General features: G+C 41.9%; 1 protein-coding gene across 1 annotated transcript in view; it reads right to left on the reverse strand.

Annotated features, from left to right (window-relative positions):
- Positions 1-220: 220 nt before the first annotated feature.
- Positions 221-20,098, reverse strand: part of spop (speckle type BTB/POZ protein) — a 146,008-nt gene continuing 126,130 nt past the window's right edge. Inside the window, exons 8-11 of the mRNA XM_085783411.1 lie at positions 14,650-14,705; positions 7,769-7,891; positions 5,888-6,030; positions 221-524 (exon numbers count right to left, since the gene is read on the reverse strand). Coding sequence (XP_085639537.1) covers positions 380-524; positions 5,888-6,030; positions 7,769-7,891; positions 14,650-14,705 — 467 coding nt within the window. The 3' untranslated portion in view covers positions 221-379. The remainder of the gene's footprint in view (positions 525-5,887; positions 6,031-7,768; positions 7,892-14,649; positions 14,706-20,098) is intronic.

Consider the following 20,098-nt stretch of genomic DNA (forward strand, 5'->3'; position numbering starts at 1 on the left):
ATCTACCGACGTCATCCTGCTCTTTGCTCTGATTGGTCGTAGTGCTACCCTATTTAGTTTGAAAGACAGCCTTCATCCCGCCCCCTGGATTGAGCCGAGGTCTACCGGTCGTTGCCAGATTATACATGTTAATGATATAGTCTGGCTTGTCAGGCTATATTTTTGACTAGAAATGAGACAAATACTCTTGGTAAGATTTTGAGTTTTTGCAGTGTAGTACCTCCTCTGTGGCACCAGAAGCCAAGTCCTGGGTTTCAGTCTCAGGAAGCTGCAGGAGTGAGAGGAGGAGGAGGAGGAGGAGGAGGAGGAGCAGCAGTGAGGTCGCTGCTACAGGAGGACTCAGCAGGGTCAGGAGGACTGCAGAGCTGCATGTGAATCACTAGGACGGTTTGAGGCGTTTCCTCGGGGGGCCCAGGAAGGGGCCGTGGGCCGAGGCCAGGGAGTGGTAGGCCTCGGCCACCAGGTGAGGGTGGGACAGCACCATGGACTTCCAGCCCGACGTCTCCATCACGTCAGCAGCATGACTGAAGGAAAACACACACAGATACATCAGTTCACAAATAAATAAATAAAACAGTTTGGGATTATGTATGAGTCAGTGTGTGTGTGTGTGGAGACAGTGGGGATTCGTCACACCAGCTGGCAGAGCTGTTATTTACTTTATATTTTTAAATACTTAACCTCAGAGGTCGAGAGAAAACATCATGGAAGTGGAAAGACGACATTCAAATATCATGAGTGTGAATATGTGTGAATATGACGAGTCACAGTTAAATATCATCATGTCATCGTCATATCATGTGGCGTCGTTTTAATCGTTGTTCTTATAAAGTTCAGAGGACGTAAAAACTTCACAGCTCGTCTGAGGAAAGTGAGAAACAAGCAACAATAGATAACAGCTGATGTTTTTCTTTTTTATTAATTAATCAGTTAATCATTCCTCACTCAGCCCCTCTGAGCTTCACGACTCCCACTTCACAGTAAATACATCCTATAATTTACTTTATATTAATCCATATTTTCAGTTGCCTCTTATCCACCAATGTTTTCTCTTTGTCTAAAGGACTGAAAGTGACTAATGTTAAAATGACTCATGTTTTATAAACAGAGGAACTTGTACTGTGTCTGTTTGAGTTTTTATTTTTTGGTGATATGAACAAACTTTTATTTTTTTATAGATGAGGATTATTCAAAACATATTAGTTATAACTCCACACAATTCAGCATCAGTTAAAGGGACAACAAGGAGTTTGTATTTAGTTTTTTTTTTCTCTCATTAATGTGGATGAATCTACGTTACCCACTTGTTAATGGCTCCATTTTCGATAAATATATCGTTTGGTCTCTATCGTTATTTTGTTATTATAATCTAATGGTGGAAATGCTGGGCGAGCCGACCAGCGTTTCTCTACTTTCGGTTTCGCGGAAGCTCCCCGGCGGGTCATGGGAATAACGCCGCCGAATCGCCGTTAATGGTTGGAACTACGACGGTATCTGATCGTCTTTGAACCTCTGACTTTCATTGTTGATGAATGAAAACATTCTTGGCAAGACGTCTGCCTTGCGCCGGTCCAAGAATTTCACCGTGCGCGCGGAGGCTCATGGTAAATGTAATATGAAAACACTTTGCTTTCCAAAACTCCTCGTTGTCCCTTTAAGCCTTATTAAATATCTGATTCGTCATTTAGCGTTCTTCCTACAATGATGTTAACCAGTCTGTAATATATAAACACAGTTATAAATGTTTAATAAGCCCATCAATAATAAAACATCTATGAACTCACTCATGTCTAACTCATTGTCTGTGTCAGTGCAGCTCGAATCATCTTACAAATAACTGACGTCTCCTACAGTAAATAACTGGTTTGTCATTGATATAACACTTGATTTATAAATGATAAATCCATCACTTAACAAGTATTAAATTCAAACAATAAACACATGAGAGATGAGTTTATTAAACCTTTAATACTGTGTTTATAACTCACAGATGTGAGTGTTGAATAATGATTACTAATGTATTGTGTTATCAATACTGTATAAAATATGAAAAATGTGAAAAATGACCTCAACCAGATAAAACACGATACATAGGAAACCTGTTGTGTTATTTAGAACAATAATTATACTTTAAAAAAAAGAAAAGTTGCCTGTTTGTGTTTTTCTTATTATTATTTTCTGCCAACGCTGTTATAAACAGTGTTGAGGTGACAGTGTTGTGGAGAAACTACACACACACAGACACACACACACACACACACACACAGCTAATTACTGGTTCCTACATTATCTTTCCAAATCATCTCTTCTGTGTTTGTCGTTATAAATTATAATATGGGAAACTCTCAAACTCTTTTTTTTTAAAACAAGAAGCAGAAGAAGTGGTAATTTTCAGCCGTATCACTGTTTAAACTCCCTGTGGCCGCGCGCCTCAACAGCTTCACTGATAATGAACTAGTGGAAACCCCCCCACTCTCCCCCCCCACCACCCACCCTCTCTTTGCCAAAGCAAAAAAAAGTTGGATGAATCTTTAATTAATTGCTGATGAGTTTGACTCCCTGGTGACCATGGGATGTGCCGACGCCCTCGGGGTTCTGGGCTGCACTATCACGCCCGCCACCGTGGCCTTTAGTGACATTTTTCACGTTTCAATGTGTGTAAATAAACAACAACGTGCGCGTATATGTGTGTGTGTGCGTTTATGTCCACTATACTCTTGGCACTCCTGTATGTATGTGTGTGTGTGTGTGTAAGTGTGTGTGCGTGCTGTAACACACTGCAGCTCCACAACCTCCCGGCCGACCTTCGTGACCCGGCTCTCTGTGGAGGAAGTGAACCCCTGCGTACAGTAATGGCCACAGCGCCGAGGCCGAGGGGAAAGGGCAGAAGGGAGGCAGTCGCAGCAGGGGGGAGGAGGAGGGGGGAGGAGCAGCAGCGACATATAAATAGATAGATAAATAAAAAAGGAGGGAGGTGAGGGAGGGAGAGTAATGAAAGTGCAGAGAGAGGGACAGGAGGGGAGGCTGAGCAGCGGTGATGTGAAGGTAAATTAAAAAGAAGCCAAACTCTGACCTGCAGTCAGCAGCAATAATGAGCTGGACCACCACTATTATCAAAAAAAAACTCCCTCTGAAAGACGCTGCTGCTTTTTAAAATGTATTTATTTCATTTTTTTTTTTTTTTTTAAAGGGACAACGAGGAGTTTTGGAAAAGCGAAGCGTTTTCACACTACATTTATGAGCCTCCGCGCGCACCGTAAAATTCTTTGACCGTCACTAGACAGACTCATGTTTTCATTCATCAAGAATTAAAGTCAGAGGTTCGAAGACGATCACATACCGTCGTAGTTCCGACCATAAACGGCGTTATTCTCATGACTCGCCACGAAACCGAAAGTAAAGAAACGCTGGTCGGCTCGCCCAGCATTTCCGCCACCACTAATACTGTAATAACAAAATAACGATAGATAGATAGACAAAACGATACATTTATCGAAAATAGGCCCATTAACAAGTGGTAACGTAGATTCATCCACATTAATATGAGACTTTTTTATTGTCACAGAATTTTTTGTTCTGCCGCTGGAAAAACTCCTCATTGTCCCTTTAAAGACCCTCAGTTCAATTACTCAGGTGGCTCAGTTGGCTTCGACTTACTGTGTGTGATTTATTCTATGAATTTTACCGGAGCCTCAAGATTCATGTTGCTGGGGCTAAAATAAAAAATAAAAAGTGAGTAAACTCTTTAAACAAAGTGGATAAAGAGAGAGTTTGGGGTGGATTTGCTCTGCGCTCCATCCCTGGAGAGGATGAATAAATGAGAAAGAGGTGCATTGGATAAAGAGAGAACTCCTATTGTCTCCACTAAATGACTGTAAGCTGCTTGTAAAGAGACTGGTCTGGAAAGAGGTTGAGGTGCTACAGGCGGAGAGAAGGGAGGGGTGAGGGAGGGGGATTATTGGTTCCTCCGTGTCGTCTGTTTTCTATATTCGTCCTCCAAATTGATTTTTTGTTTTGTTGCTCTTGTTGCTGTCGATTGTGTCCGCGGGAAGGAGGGAAGGGGAGGGAGGGTTTGATAACGCTTTGCTGGCCAGGAGTTCCCCCGTGGCCAATTTTCCCCACCACCACCACCACCACCACAACAACGCTTGTCGCAAATTAAACTGTCATAACGCCCATAACCACAATTAATGACAGGGATTAGGGGCAGAAATCTGCATTACTGAACACCTTTAGGCTCACATGAGCTCTTAAGCACAGAACAGCAGAGAGGGAGAACGGGGAGAAACGGAGAGACGGAGGAGAGGAGGAGAGGAGAGGAGAGGAGAGGGATGCTGGAGCCGGTGGTTCGGGAACGAGGCCAGGAGATGAGGAGGAGTAAAGCTGCAGAGAGAGGATGGAGGCCTGTGAACAAAGGGATGTAAAAAATGTGTCTGGCTGCGAGACAGAGGGAATTCAGACAACAGAGGAGAAGGTGACGAGCAGTTTACTGTAGGGGAGCGAGCATCGTGAAAAAAAAAGCTTTTTGTTTTCAAACAGCAGATCAATCACCTCTCCAGCGTGGACATAAATAGCCGTCATTGATGCTAATAGGCCCCGTCGTAGCTACAACAACGACGACAATGATGATGATGATGATGATGAGCAACAGCTGAAGTTTGCTGCTAAGTGGCCTGATATGATTCGGTCTGATCTGGGGGATTAAATTTAATTTCCTCTGGAGACCAAAAAACCAAAAAGGCTCTCAATGAAATGAATGACTTCCTTTGAGAGAGAGAGAGAAAAAAGTTTGTTTTCTCTCTCTCTCAAAGGAAGTCATTCATAGCCTATACTACAGTCATAGCCTACATAGTACAGTCGTTAAATATCCGTGCATGTACCTCCTCATGCGCTTTAGGTTGAATATGTATTTCTTATGCATAAATACTTGAATATGAATCTTGTTATTTGTAGATAAACCAGTTATAGTTCTGTTAAACTTGAGGGATGCACTTTTTGTTTTAATTGTATGATGATTTGATATATTTGTGTGATATGACATGAAAAAAATAAATGAAAAGTTGAAGAGCCAGAGCTTTTGTTAGAAAGGTTAGAGCCTATTATGTTAAATATAAAAATACAAATTTATTGGTATCGGCAATGAGAAGCAGGAAATTATGGGTTATCGGCAAGGGGGCAGTTGTCGGTCTGAGAAGTGAAGCTCACTTCCGCGTTCAAAAAGCTGCAATCCCCTGGGCTGTCGCTGGGGGCTGGCTCCAGAAGGGAGCAACTCCAATTGAGCCCCATGTTAAAATAGCCGATTTTACAGCTTTAAAAAACATATTTACAGCCTGGTACATTTCATTTTTTTGGTCTCAACCGATAGTTTCTACCCCCGCACACACTCTGAGGGGGGTGAATTTTTTTAAAACTCTACCGTTTTACTGTTATTAGGTTTAAAGTTCTGGCCAATAAGGGCGCAGAACCGTTGAGTGACAGGTCCGGTGACTGCTGCTACGAGGCCAGTGGGCGGGCTCTCGGCCGGCCAACGGCCGCACCGCTCCAAATATGGCAAGTAGAATCCAACATGGCGCGGCTCAAACCCCCGTAGTAGCGGCACAAAACAGACTCCCCCAAACCAATGGGTGACGTCACGGACGCTACGTCCATTCTTTTTACAGTCTATGGTTATCGGTAGAAATTTTTCATATCGTGCATCACTTGAATGCCTTCATCAGAATTCAAATGAGCCATTTTAATCTAGATTAGTAACTCCAAGATTGCAGTGAGATTAATCTAGATTAAAAAAATTAATCTATGCCCAGCACTAGAAAAAACTAAATAAAAGAACGTTTGCACCAGTGTGTAAGTGTGTTCGTCCTGCAGGTGGACGACCAGGTGGACTTACTAGTTGATGAAGTCCACGGTCTGAGTCTTGAGCTGCTCGGCGCTGTGCAGGTCGGCCAGGATCAGGATCTCCGCGGCGTTGTCCACGGAAAGACCGGAGCACAGAGCGTCCTCACACATCACCTTCAGCCGCTCCAGAGCGTACTGCACACACACACACACACACACACACACACACACACACACACACACACACACACAGACAACAGGTTAAACCAAATTACTTAAAGATGCTGCTGTCGCCAACGACAACTGCCGTGGCGCTGCTGTGTAATGATACGGAAACACAGCATCACTCCGCCGCCGCCGCGGTAACAGAGCCTAAATTGAATCAGGAAATCTATGGGCAGGAGAAGGAGAAGTGACAGTAACGCAGACGGAGCGGATCTCTGGAGAGGTAAAGAATTATTTCCACTGCGTTTGATTATAAAATTGCCATCAGACACACGAGGAGGAGGAGGAGGAGGAGGAGGAGGAAGAGGAGGAGGAGGAGGGGGAGGAGGAGGAGGAGGAGAGGAGTCTGCGTCGCCGCCATTTTTCAATTTAGCAGATTCCTCGCTGACAGAAACGATGTAAAGCAACTTAAAGTAAACAGGAGGAAACATCTTAATGTAGAGGTCTGCACACACATTAAAGACATTAAAGGGATAGTTCAACATTTTGGCAAATTGGCCCATTGCTTATTATTAACATAATCCTTATAGGTTCGTTACCTTGAATTGTCGGTGCAAGCTATTTTTAGAACGGCGGAGCAGAGCCGCGAGCTGCTCAGAGCTACGCTACGGAGGCTCATGGGATTTCTTGCTTTCTCTCCTCAAACTAATCATATACACAATCCAACAACTCCAAAATGCTCTGGTGGACAAGTTGTGACCTGCACATTCACCACACTATGAGATAATAACACAACATTACCAGACAGAGTTGTTTTAGAGGGAAATACAGAGACTGCTTGATGAAAAACTGTCCCTGAAGGCAACGCGCATCAGTGGTTTTGCATGAATTTACCTCTAAAACAACTCTGTCTGGTAACGTTCTGTTATTATCTCATAGCGTGGTGAATGTGCAGGTCACAACTTGTCTACCAGAGCGTTGTGGAGTTGTTGGATTGTGTATTTGATGAGTTTGATGAGGGAAACCAAGAAATCCCATTAGCCTCCATAGCGTAGCTCTGAGCAGCTCGCGGCTCTGCTCCACCGTTCTAAATACAGCTTGCACCGACAATTAAAGGTGACAAACCTACTGCTATGACTATAGGGATTATGGCAATGGGCCAATTTGCCAACATGTTTAACCATCCCTTTAAAGTTTGACCCATGTTGCACTCTAGGTTTGGTTTACAGGTGTGTAAAGGCCTCGAGGGTTAAAACAGAAGTTTGTTGTTCAATCTTTAAACAGACACAGCAGTAAACAACAACAAAAAGAAACTAATAGGCTTATTAACAGAAGTGAACGAGCGGCTGCTTCAGTCGTAACACGCTGGACCAGACCTGCTGTGAGCAATTAAAAAACACAAATGAAGCCTCTGCAACGAGCAGCACGACGCTGTTAATGCAGCTCGGGCGAGAAGTTTGAAGAATGCTGAGAAAATAATGAGAGAGAAAAAAAAAAACTAAAACAAAACCAAGAGGAAGCGAGAACAACAGAGGAAGGAAAAACGTCGTGTTTAGACGGAAAACAGTCAGGAAACTGTGAAGGTTCAGGAAAACAGTCCGTCTCTCCGTCAGCGGGAGGCCGCACGTCCTCCAACTCGAGTGCGTTTGGCTGTGATTGTGCAAAAAGCTGTAGAGTATTATTATGCATACTGGCTCGAGTGTTAATATAACACACACACAGACACACACACACACACACAGAGACACACACACACAGACACACACACCTTGTCAGCTGCAGCCAGCAGGTCATCAGCCATCTTGTCCAGGTTGGGGGCCCCGCCCGTGTAGATGAAGCACATCATTTCTTTGAAGACATCTGGCTCCACGTCATTTATCTCCACACGGTTCTGAGGACAGCAGCGAATACACAGAGGCTTTAACCAAATAAAAAAAAGGCAAAAAGAAGAAAAAAGACAGAAGCTTTGACAATCCATCAAAACCACGCTCAGCGGCAGACTGTTTTATTTTATTTAAAAAAAAATAAAAAAAATCTGAATATCCCAAAAAATCCTCCCTGAATTAAACCCACTCACCTTGTTTAGCATACACACAGGGACAGTCAGCCACGCAGTGAAAATGCAAAATGTTCCAAATAAGTTAAGAAAAAAAGAAAAGGAAAGAAACACTTGAAGGATTCTCTGAACAGTCTGAACACGTTTCTGCAGAACTACACCTGCTTCATCTATTTCATTCTTTTCTTGTGTTTTTTTTTTTTTGTCGTTTCCTGAAAATTAAATCCTGAGCGTTGGTTTTTTCTTGACGGCCTGAAGCCTGAAGCAGCAGCAGCAGCAGCAGCCGCGCAGTGAGGAGGGTAACCTGAACCTTTATCACCCCCACTCCACACAAAGCAAAGTAAACCAATTATAACAGTGCTTTATTGTCACCATGGTGACCGGCAGCGTTTTAGCAGGGTCAGGGTGGGTGTACCGACAGCTTATGGTGCATTTGTGTCAACTCTGACCGCAGGAAAAAAAACACACCGTGAGAAATAAGCTGCAGGGACGAGAGAGAGAGATACAGCAGGAGAATGCACAGTGAGACCTGCTAGTTCCAGGTAAATAATAATAATAATAATAATAATAATAATAATAATAAACTACCCTTCTCTTGTCTTTATGTAAGCATAGTTACTGAAAAGCGCTATAAAAATCCAATGAATTATTATTATTAGTTCCAGGTCTCTGTCTAAAGCTCAGAGATCTTGCAGCAGCACCTGTCATGGCCGGTTTATGGTGCGTTCAGGGGGTTTAGACACAAGTCTGTAACCAATGCTGCCAGTATGTTTGTTTTGTTCTGGAGAAAGCTCTTTTGTTTTTTTTACCCGTCATGAGATGCTTCTCGTGTGACGCCTTGGTGATGAGAAACCTTTTTATATCAGCATCAATTAGGACTAAAGCAGCTAAAGGAGAGCTATGCAAGTCTGGTCGCTTTTCAAACGAAGCTGGTGAGAACTCAATCCATGAAGCTGTGGATAACGTTCACACCAAACGCGATGGAGGCGATGAACGCCACAAGCTTCCATTCAAAATCAGTGTAAATTTTTGTGCAATACTAATTTTTAGGTCAGTGAATTATATTTTGGTTCCTAGTTAACACTATCTCACTGATCAACTGTCTTGTTTTTAATGACACATTCAGGCACTAACTAATGTGGATAAATCCAGTTTGAGCTGATGAATCAGCTTCTTTTGTTATAGATCCTTTTCTAACTCCTTGAAAAAAAATATTTGATTAAACCTTTAATTTAAAATTTAAGTTAAGTTTCAAGTTCAAGTTTCGCTTGAATTTGAAAAATGTGAACTTTTCAAGCGACATTGTGGCGCTGTGCCGCGACATCCAATCAGCGTTGATATCCAACCACGTCACCGACGTAGTTACGCCAGACGCACATTTCAAAACATGATGGGGAGAAAGATTATTGTGGCTGTGTGCGGTATCCCGGAGCTCTACAACACAACTTCATACTTTTACAGCAATCGCAATAAAAACCATGAACCCAGACACGGCGGCGTTTGGGTTTCCCATCCAAATCGGACGTCCACAACTGGTAAAGTGCAGCTACAGTTGTTAACTCAGCCATGTTGAGGAGAGAAAGAAAATAGCGAAAGGTGAAGAAAATAGCATGAGGTCGGTTGTGTAGTCTTATCTGTCATAAACAAGAGATTGTGGCGGTGCCGCAGAGACGAGAGCTGGGACACCAGGTCGGAGGCTCTGATCTTACAAGGTTGGTTTTCAGCCAAGAGACGCTAGGTGGAAGGCAGAGAGCCTCCATTCTCCCTGGAACTAGTCATTTAACCATCACAATTACTCTGAAGCTGTTTTTAATTAAGGTCAAAATCTTGCATAGTTCCTCTTTAATGTGCACTGACAGGGGACAGGATCACTTTCTAAATACTGACAGATTCCAGCTGCTCTCTTGTCTTTCCCTCCCTTTTTGCACCTCCATCTTTTTCCTCTTCATGTGTTCAATACTTATTCCCTGTGTTCATTTCGATTAAAATGTTTATTGCAGCTTCAGTTTGCATCGAGAGTTTGGCGTCAAGGCTCCGACCTCGTCACTCCCTGAGAATAGGATTTTATTAAACGTATATAGGAGTGATGAGGGAATATCTTCTATCTAGCCTGTAGGTGGATGCTGTGGTGGTGGTGGGGCGGAAATAATGCATTGAATGGCATTGACAGGCAAAGAGCTTAAATAGAGCGCCAGATTGAGTGAAGCAGTGCGGCTCGAGTTCAAGGCTTTGCTTCCTTTATGGACTTATATGTTTTGATTTCTTTGTGCGTGTGGATTACTGAGGTTGTTACCGACATCTGGTGAAAGTTTCATGTCTGTAGCCTGATTAGAGATATATTTACGGAGAAAAAAGGGGTTGACGTGTTCAATACCTATTTTTTCCCGCTGCATGTTTCCCTACAAGATTCCTATTTGAAATTTCCAAATTCCACACTTTTTCCAGACCCTAATTTCCAGACTTCTCAGTAAAAACATTCAAATAATTTGTGGCATTTGAGTATTTAAATGTGTATCATGTAAATAAATGATGCAATTAATCGCCATTATGTCACCAAATCATTTCCAGGAGATTGTAGCCAATACAAAATAATTAACCCAAATAACTTCAGATAAGACCAAACCCAGATAAGTATTAAAGGGATAGTTCAACACTTTGGCAAATTGGCCCATTGCCATAATCGCTATAGTCATAGCAGTAGGTTCGTTACCTTTAATTGTCGGTGCAAGCTATTTTTAGAACGGTGGAGCAGAGCCGTGAGCTGCTCAGAGCTACACTACGGAGGCTAATGGTATTTCTTGGTTTCCCTCATCAAACTCATCAAATACACAATCCAACAACTCCAAAACGCTCTGGTGGACAAGTTGTGACCTGCACATTCACCCCGCTATGAGATAATAACAGAACGTTACCAGACAGAGTTGTTTTAGAGGTAAATAGAGGGTATGCACATGACGTCACGGTACTCGGAAGTCGCTGTGGAACGTCCACTGAGTGGCAAAAAGACGAGTGGCAGAGCCGCCAAAGTTTAAAAACGAGCAAGCAACGGAGTGATTTTCTCCGAGCCCACACAAGTCTGACATGTCTAGCTTTGCCAGCATGTAAAGCATGCATGACCTAACAGAGCTGCTAAAAATCTTGAGGATACGTCTCACTTTGACCGAGTTACATTCAAGAACCTGTTCTCAATGACGGAAAGTAAATTCACGGGAGCGGTCATTTTTTTCGATCGATCAGCTGTTACAGTTTCAGGTGTCATAGTTCTGATGTTTAGACAGTTAAATTAGTCCTCTAACACATCCTACAGTTTGACTGGTCAGAGTTTTTCAGAATAAAAGCAGCTCGTGTTTTAGTGTCGGGAGTCACTGTCAGGACGACAGTAACAGCTGTAATCTCGTCCCTAAGTAACAGTGAGCCTGTCTGTCGCTCTGCAGGTACCGCGGTCACACTGCGTGTTACAGGAAGTGTCCGTGGAGCAGACGCTTTTGGGGAGCTGGTTGTCGATTCCTTTTGACATTAATTTGTTTTGATATAATTTATTTTATCCAGTTTATGAGTCCACCGCTATCCGCCAGCATGTTGAGGGGCGCTTGTTTTGCCATTCAGTCCGATCGAACGGGGCGCTGCCGAGGGCAACGTGACGTAAACGCATACCCTCCATACAGAGACTGCTTGATGAAAAACTGTCCCTGAAGGCAACGAGCATCAGTGGTTTTGCATGAATTTCCTTCTAAAACAACTCTGTCTGCTAACGTTGTGTTATTATCTCATAGCGTGGTGAATGTGCAGGTCACAACTTGTCCACCAGAGCCTTTTGGAGTTGTTGGATTGTGTATTTGATCTGTATCTGAGCAGCTCGCGGCTCTGCTCCGCCGTTCTAAAAATAGCTTGCACCGACAATTAAAGGTAACAAACCTACTGCTATGACTATAGGGATTATGGAAATGGGCCAATTTGCCAAAATGTTGAACTATCCCTTTAAGATAAATATATTTCCATACAATAGTTCCCATTTTCCATACTTTTCCAGACCTGGAAATGTATAAAATCAAAATCCATACTTTTCCTTACTTTCCATACTTGCGTAGGAACCCTGAATTACATCTGCATATCCAGATGTTCTTCACCTGTCTGAGCACAGAGCAGGAAGAAGAAGAAGAAGTTTGTTCACTCTGCTGCTAAAGAGAGACAGCAACAGGACTCCTTCAGTCTCCATTGTGGAAACGAGCGTCTCATAAACAGACAACAGTGGTGTAGTTACAGTGTGTGAGACGCTGCCCTCTATTCACAGAGCAGTCCTCTATTAGAGTGTTTCTTTATGAGCTCGTTTGTCTCTCCTCTATAGAGCTGCCGCTGCAGAGGAGTGTTAACCCATCTATCTGGGTTTTTATTCTGGATCGTATAGGGACGTGCCCCCCCCCCCCCTCTCTCTCTTCCTCTCCCTCTCTCTCTCTCTGATGAAGACGCCCACTTAAACAGCAATTAAGATGCATTTCCTGGCTCTGTGCTTTATAATTTCCCCATTCGAGTCGTTCCAGGCATCAATATTCTGCTGACATGACGGCTAAATCACCGAGGTTCGCTCTCACCACCTCCTATCGCATGAACACCACCGACTGTGGCAACTGAGGGCTCTGCATCACACACACACACACACACACACACACACACGACAGAGAGGAGAGAAGCCATGATGCACACACACACACACACTTACACAGACACACTGAGCCACAGAGATAAACTTCTGTGTAATGCCTCCTGAATATCAAGTACAAATGAACTTATAGAGGCTGTAAATGCAGGTTTCAAAGAGCTTCATTAAAGCTGCTATAAAAGGGCTTAACGCTGCAGCACTTGACACCAAGGTTAAGACATTTAACATCGAGAATTAAAAGAGTAAAGTGGATGAAGCACAATGGATGAGACGGTTAGCATGTCGACGCTACACCGGTCTGCACGTATAAAGTGAAAATCATGCAGAGCAGAGAGTGGATTTCTGTGTTTTCCTCTTTTTCTTTGCTCGTACAGATTAAATATTAGTAGCAGCAAACACAACATCATGCATGTGTATCCTGCTCCAGATGTTTAGTGATACAGTGAATTTATCCAGGCTTGTTGGGAAACTACTGTAGCTGCGGAGCTAACAGGCTAACCAGCTCTCTGTTTTCTATCTCATTCAATTTGTATTAAAGGGTTAAAAAAAGATGAGTTAAACAACCAGTTTCATTCAAAAGACACGCTTGTTTGCAAACTGTTCCTCATCACATGGAGCTGTCGATGCTCAGAGAGGAGCGTTAAAGCTAACGAGTGAAGCCAATACACTGCTACAACCTTCCCTCAGTTCAGCAATAGAAGTATGTAATGTCGAATTGAATCCAAGTTGAATTTGATTGAAGTTATTTTGTGTGAAAATGTCAGTTTTATGTTACTGAGAACAAACCTACAGTATGTAGATGTGATGAAAAATCTGCTCAGAACAAAATATATGAGAAATTTGGTGACACTTTATAATAAGACTTGTCTTGTAAAGGATTTATGAATGGTTTACAATTACTTTATTAATTAATTAATTTGTAAACATGTTAAAAAAAAAGGTCAACAATTACCTGTTGCCAAATAGTGCATTGTACTTATATCTCCTTGGTTGTATAAGTTCACACTATAAGTTAAGCATTAAATACTGAATTCACCATTTCATGAATACTCATTAGTATGTAGTTTATACTGTAAACACAGTTAAAATGTTTTACTTATCATTAATAGGTACTAACTGTATTTATAAACTACATACTAATGAGTATTCATGTGTTATAAATGAATAATTCAGAATGTATTAATGCTTAACTAATGCTTAATAGTGTGTTGTCTGTGTGTGTGTGTGTATCAATACATGAAAACTGTGTTACAACCTGTTTATATGTGATTTATAACATGTTTACAACAACATAGCCCATTTATACTTCCTTTAATTATAAGTCCTTTTATAATGAGAGTTTTATAAGTCATGCCTTTATGATTAAATAAAAAATACTGTGTAATCAAACTGTTTATATTTCAACACAAGAACAAGAATCCCTTCATCAATACATGAAAACTGTGTTACAACTTGTTTACATGTGATTTATAAAGGTGTTTATAACAGGATAAATAACCTCCTTTTATAAAGGAAGTCTTATAAGTCATGTTCTTATGATTAAAAATAAATCCTGTCTGATACATAATATGATTTTGTAGCTTGTTTTCAGACTCTGAAACACTGCTATCTGTTTCTGCCTCAGCTCCTCTCATCATAATGTCGTCGTGGAAACAGTGAGCAGCCCGGTCTAATCTTCAGTGGGTTTTGTTTCACTTTGTCTACAAAACGACACTTTAGCCTCAATAATCAAAACGGGTCAACAGGACATGGAGGAGGAACAGGAGCACAGATGTCTTTCTTTCTTTCTTTCTTTCTTTCTTTCTTTCTTTCTTTCTTTTCTTTTCTTTTTTTTTTTGGTGCTTCCTGATGCAACAGAAGGAAAAGATGAGAATTTAGACGTTGGAGTTGCTGTCGCCGAGGGAACGGGAACAACAGAGTCAAGTGCTCGACTCACCTTCTTACTCTCCTCCATCTCGTGTTCAAACATGGCACTGAACACCGGCGAGCGAGCTGAGACAAAACACAGAGAGAGAGAGAGGGAGAGAGAAGGAGAGAGGGAGAGGGTTTGTTATTGTGTGTAATGTTGATACATGGTGAGAGCTCTGATATCCGTTAACAGGCTGCCACGGGGCCGCAGCAGATGATTGACAGCTGTGACAGCAGAGCGCCGGCTGCAGCTGCTTCCTGCTGACAGACTCATGACGACCTCTCAGGTGTGTTTAACCGCCGCTTAACACCGACACACACACACCGACCGACCGACTGCATCGACTGCAGCTCGTTTTGGTGGCGTGTGCATCATCATTCTTCAATTAAAAGTCTTGTCTTCCTGTTTTGACAACATCGTGGTCGCCTGCTGCCGCTCAGCACGCCGTGTTTGAACACGACGGCTTAGTTTTTCCATCAACAAAACACACCAGTTGTTCAAAAGGTGTAATCTAAAAATTATCCAGATTTTGAAATCCCTTTTTTTCTATCCAGGATCACGTAATCCGTCTTAAAGGGACAACGAGGAGTTTCTCCATCGGCAGAACGAAAAATTCCGCGACAATAAAAAAGTCTCATATTAATGTGGATGAATCTACGTTACTCACACTTGTTAATGGGCCCATTTTCGATAAATATATCGTTTTGTCTCTATCGTTATTTTGTTAGTATTGGTGGTGGCGGAAATTCTGGTAGAGCCGACCAGCGTTTCTTTACTTTCGGTTTCGTGGCGAGTCATGAGAATAACGCCGCAAAAGTTTTTCAGTTGTAGAATATTCGAAAGTTAAAGCAGATAACAGCGGCACGGCCGTTTCGGCTAATGCTGTGTTCAAGGCAGGCTTTTGAAACCGTAAGTTACAGCTTCAAGTCACAACTACGACTTGGTAGCGTTCCAGGTAACCCGTAGCTCGTGTTTTTACCGTCCTGTTGTCTGTGAAAGTTCCCTATAACGGCCACTCGTAACTTCCGACCCGTGAACTCGTACCAGATCGAACTGGTATGACTTCACAGGAAGGAAAAACACAAAGTACGAGTTTCCTTGAACGCACCATGAGTTAGCAGCCCCCGCTCTTGTCAGGCATCAATTGGTCCTCGTGCTACGTCACCACATTCACGCGCATCCCTTGGCTGCACACACAGCCCTTCATGCCGTTCTCTCCCCTCATTGGATAACACTTGTATCCCACAAGGAAAATTTTCTCCTCGGGTTACAGCAGAGCAGAGTGACGGAGAGACTCGTGTTTAGGCTGAAATACTTCATGTAAGTGATTGCTGACGGAAAATAGGACTATTTAGGACTTATATTAACAAAAACATTCCACTGATATCTGCTTTAACTTTACTTAATCACTGTTATCGTTTAAAAATTAGGTGCAAAATATAAATCGATAAATGTATATAGTATACTACATTATGAATATTGTTTATTTGAACAGTTTGAATTTAATTTAAATCACATTTTGTTCCTGAAATCACCCCTGAATCCACCCGACTGCTGGGATCAGAATAACTAATCCTGTTTTTTTCCAGATCCTACTAAAAAGTTTTGAACAACACACACTGAGGGTTTGATCCAGATGAAAACCAAGAGTGGATTACGTGATCTAATCTGATCTCAGAATCCGTGGATCCCATTTGATCCAATCCATTATCCAAAATCCGACCAGATTACTTTTGAACAACTGGGCCCAGAACATTAAATTATATTCCACTCTTTTATATCAACAACTGTTCCCTCGTCGTTTCGCCAGCATCTCGAGGTGAGGACTGCGCCTCCATTTACTAAAAATAAGGAGTAAAAAGTGGAGACAAAATGCTCCTCATGATGCACCAGGGTCCTTCACAGCAACAGAAATCAGCTCCATAAGTGTGTTTTCATCACCACATTTCCTGCCTGCGTCTCATAATAATGTTTTTTTTTTTTCTTTATAAGGAGTGAGAGCCATTGATGCAGCAGGGACACGTGGCGGATGAGTCCTGTAGTGTTTGTGTTTGAACTGGCTGCAGCGATCTGAAGGCTAAACATTGGATGTTTTCTCTCTTATTATCACCAGCGTGACCCCGGCTGCAGAGAGGTCACCTTTAATCTCCAGCTCTGTTGTCCACGGCCTGATGATCCAAACATCCACAAAGATGTGCCCCCATTTCTGTCCATTTAACCCTCACAGTGTTGAACACTTTTGATTTTATAGCACATAAAAAATGCTTACCATACCTTCAACCTATACTTTATTAACACATTGGGCCCAAAAATCTAGTAGAGTAGTATCAGCTGTTTTCACTACTTTTTTCTGTTTTGTAAAAATCAAATATATGGAAAGAAGTTCAACGCCTGCCCTAATTAAAATAAAACTACCATACTACTGGTTTTACATGGTCTATTAATGTCAAACAAAAACTGGCAGAGAGTTTCGAACTTGCACTTTGGAGTGAAGTTGACAGCAGCGCTCCAGGGGACTCCTGTTTTTTGTTACGGCACTTTGAAAACTGATAGACAGTGCTGGACAGTAATGTACTTTAAGGGATAGTTCAACATTTTGGAAAATTGGCTCATTGCCATAATCCCTATAGTCATAGCAGTAGGTTTGTTACCTTTAATTGTCGGTGCAAGCTATTTTTAGAACGGCGGAGCGGAGCCGTGAGCTGCTCAGAGCTACGCTACGGAGGCTCATGGGATTTCTTGGTTTCCCTCATCAAACTCATCAAATACACAATCCAACAACTCCAAAACGCTCTGGTGGACAAGTTGTGACCTGCACATTCACCACGCTATGAGATAATAACACAACGTTACCAGACAGAGTTGTTTTAGAGGTAAATTCATGCAAAACTGCTGATGCACGTTGCCTTCAGGGACAGTTTTTCATCAAGCAGTCTCTGATGATGAACGAAGAATGATGAAAATTATGTTTGAGATATTTTTGAAATATTTTATTTTATATTTTGATATATTGTTAAGTATTTTTTAAGCAGATTTAGTAGTTACACTTCAGTAATATTTTGACTAAGCTACTTTCACTTGTATTGGAGTAATATTGACCATGAGTCTCTGTACTTTTACTCAAATACTGAAGTTGTGTACTTTGTCCACGACACGTTCTTGTTTCAACACTGTGAATTTTCCCTCCTGAACTCGACCACCACTCACTTCTTCAGCAGCACAGGAAGCAGCGGAGCCAGTTTGGCCTTTTCCTGGGAATCACCCATCAACCGGTGTCGTCTTCGGTGCTCGCTGGGTTATAACACTTCACATGACCGTTCTCTCTAATAAATGCTTAATTAACTAGTGATTAAAATTTAACAAATGTTTAACACATTATTAAGTGCGTGTCAAAGTCCGTGATATTCTAATTAATTTTAAGTCCTTAATAATGACTTATTAACTGCACAGCTAGCTACAGCCGGTTAATTACTCACTTTGGAAACGTGGTCTCATCCATCAAACTCTGCACATCGAGCCACAAGTGTTCAACTGATAAAAAGAGGAAAAATGTGGCTTGAGGACGTTCACATCGATGGAGGACAGTGTCCAACGTCAGGGTCGGAGTCGTGCACGGGATCGAGACACAAACTACCTGGTGAAAGTCTGAACCTTTTGGACTAAACACTGAGAACAGCGAGGAGCTGAGGATCAGGAGGTGGAGAGACTGATTCACTCATCACAAGGTCGAGTCGCGGCCAAATGAAGCATCAGTGGCGAGTGAAGGAAGGTGAACACACAAGAGAAAAGTCAGGAAAAAAATGACTATTTCTATATCTGCTGTATAATAAAACTGTGGTTGTAACAGAGAGTGTTTTTAAAAGGAAACTATGAACTTGTTAGTCGAGTACTTTATAAAATCAACACTTTCATTGACCATTAGTTCATGTTTCAATCAGTGCGGCAGAAATACTTTATTCATCATTTACTGACACTTTATAAATGATCTTATGAAGCACTGACAGCTACTAAATAACTGGTTTGTTATTTATGAAATAGCTGGTTTATGCATCATTATTGATGAGCTTAAAGGGATAGTTCACCCAAAATTCAAATTGCACTCATTATCTACTCACCCTCATGTCGACTAAGGGCATGCTGCTCGTATGTAATGTCCGTCAAATCTTGCGCGATTTGCGGCGGCGTCAGTAATCGCACTGACGCTGGCGCAAATCTCGCGAGATTTGGACGGACCAGGAAGAGGAGCTTCCGCTACAAACAAGCTTAAAATATAGAATAAAAAAAAATATATCGATTTTTTCGGAACAATTTCTCATGTCGGGGCTTCAATACAAGACGGACATTACAGATGAGCACTATGGAGGTATTTGGATGTTTTTTGGTGTGTCTTTTTGTTACGAAGACAGTTAGTATCCATTTGCAACTGTTATATGGACATGCACTGCTGCACGGACCCCCGCTGTAACTCAGAGAAGCCACGGAGGACTCTGAAACTTCTCCCAGCCCTTAGTCCACATGAGGGTGAGTAGATAATGAGTGAAATTTTAATTTTGGGTGAACTATCCCTTTAATAGCTGATTTATGCACCATTATTGATGAGTTTAATAATCCATTGTTTAACTTTGATAACAAGTAGTATCACTATCAGAAGAATGCTTTATAAATGATGCATTAATCACTAACTGATGCTTCATAATGTATAGTTTTTATAAGGAGTTAACAATTATAAGTTTTAATTTTACGCATTTTCACAAGTGTTGTGTTACATTTCTTGTATAAAATGTGCCATATAAATAAAGTTTGGTGTTGTTTCCAGGTGAATCTAATGAGTAGATGTTTCAGGTTAAGAAAATGGTTCTAATTACTTCAATTTTTATGATTATAATTATGATTATGATTGTGAACTGAACTGAACTGTGGCAGCTCTGAAAAAAATAAAAAATCAGATAATTAAAAGTCGGTTGAGGTTAACTAACTATTTACAGCTGGTTCGGAGGAACTGATGTAAAATAATAAAAACCTCCATCTCCATGTTTCCTTCCTCCTTGTTTCTTCCTCAGTCTCAGGAGCTGCGTGGTTTTGTTTTACTTGCTGGAAACTGGAAACCAGACGACTCAGGTTTCAGAGCACTTGATTTGTGAAAACAGCTTCAGCAGAGACGAAAAGCGACTTAACGAAGAACTAAAAGGAGGTTTAGTTCTCTCGTCGTCTTTGAGGATCCAGTCTCGTCTCGTTCTGGGTTTGTTTTTTTCCTTCAGCAGCACAGTTCATGTGTTTTGGTACCAAATCAGCCCCAGTCAGACCTGAACGTCCAGGTGGGAACGTGGAGACAAACCCAGTCAGTTAGTCAGTCAGTCAGTCAGTCAGTCAGTCAGTCTGTCTGTCTGTCTGTGTGGTGCAGCTCGGCTCTGGTGAGCTCATACTGCAGCAACAAAGGGAAGGGGTGGATGAGAGAGAGGGTGATGGAGAGTGAAAG

Source organism: Trachurus japonicus, chromosome 8 (genome assembly GCF_045865225.1).
Source record: "Trachurus japonicus isolate A0001 chromosome 8, Traja_1.0".
In the NCBI taxonomy this organism is placed as follows: Eukaryota; Metazoa; Chordata; class Actinopteri; order Carangiformes; family Carangidae; genus Trachurus; species Trachurus japonicus.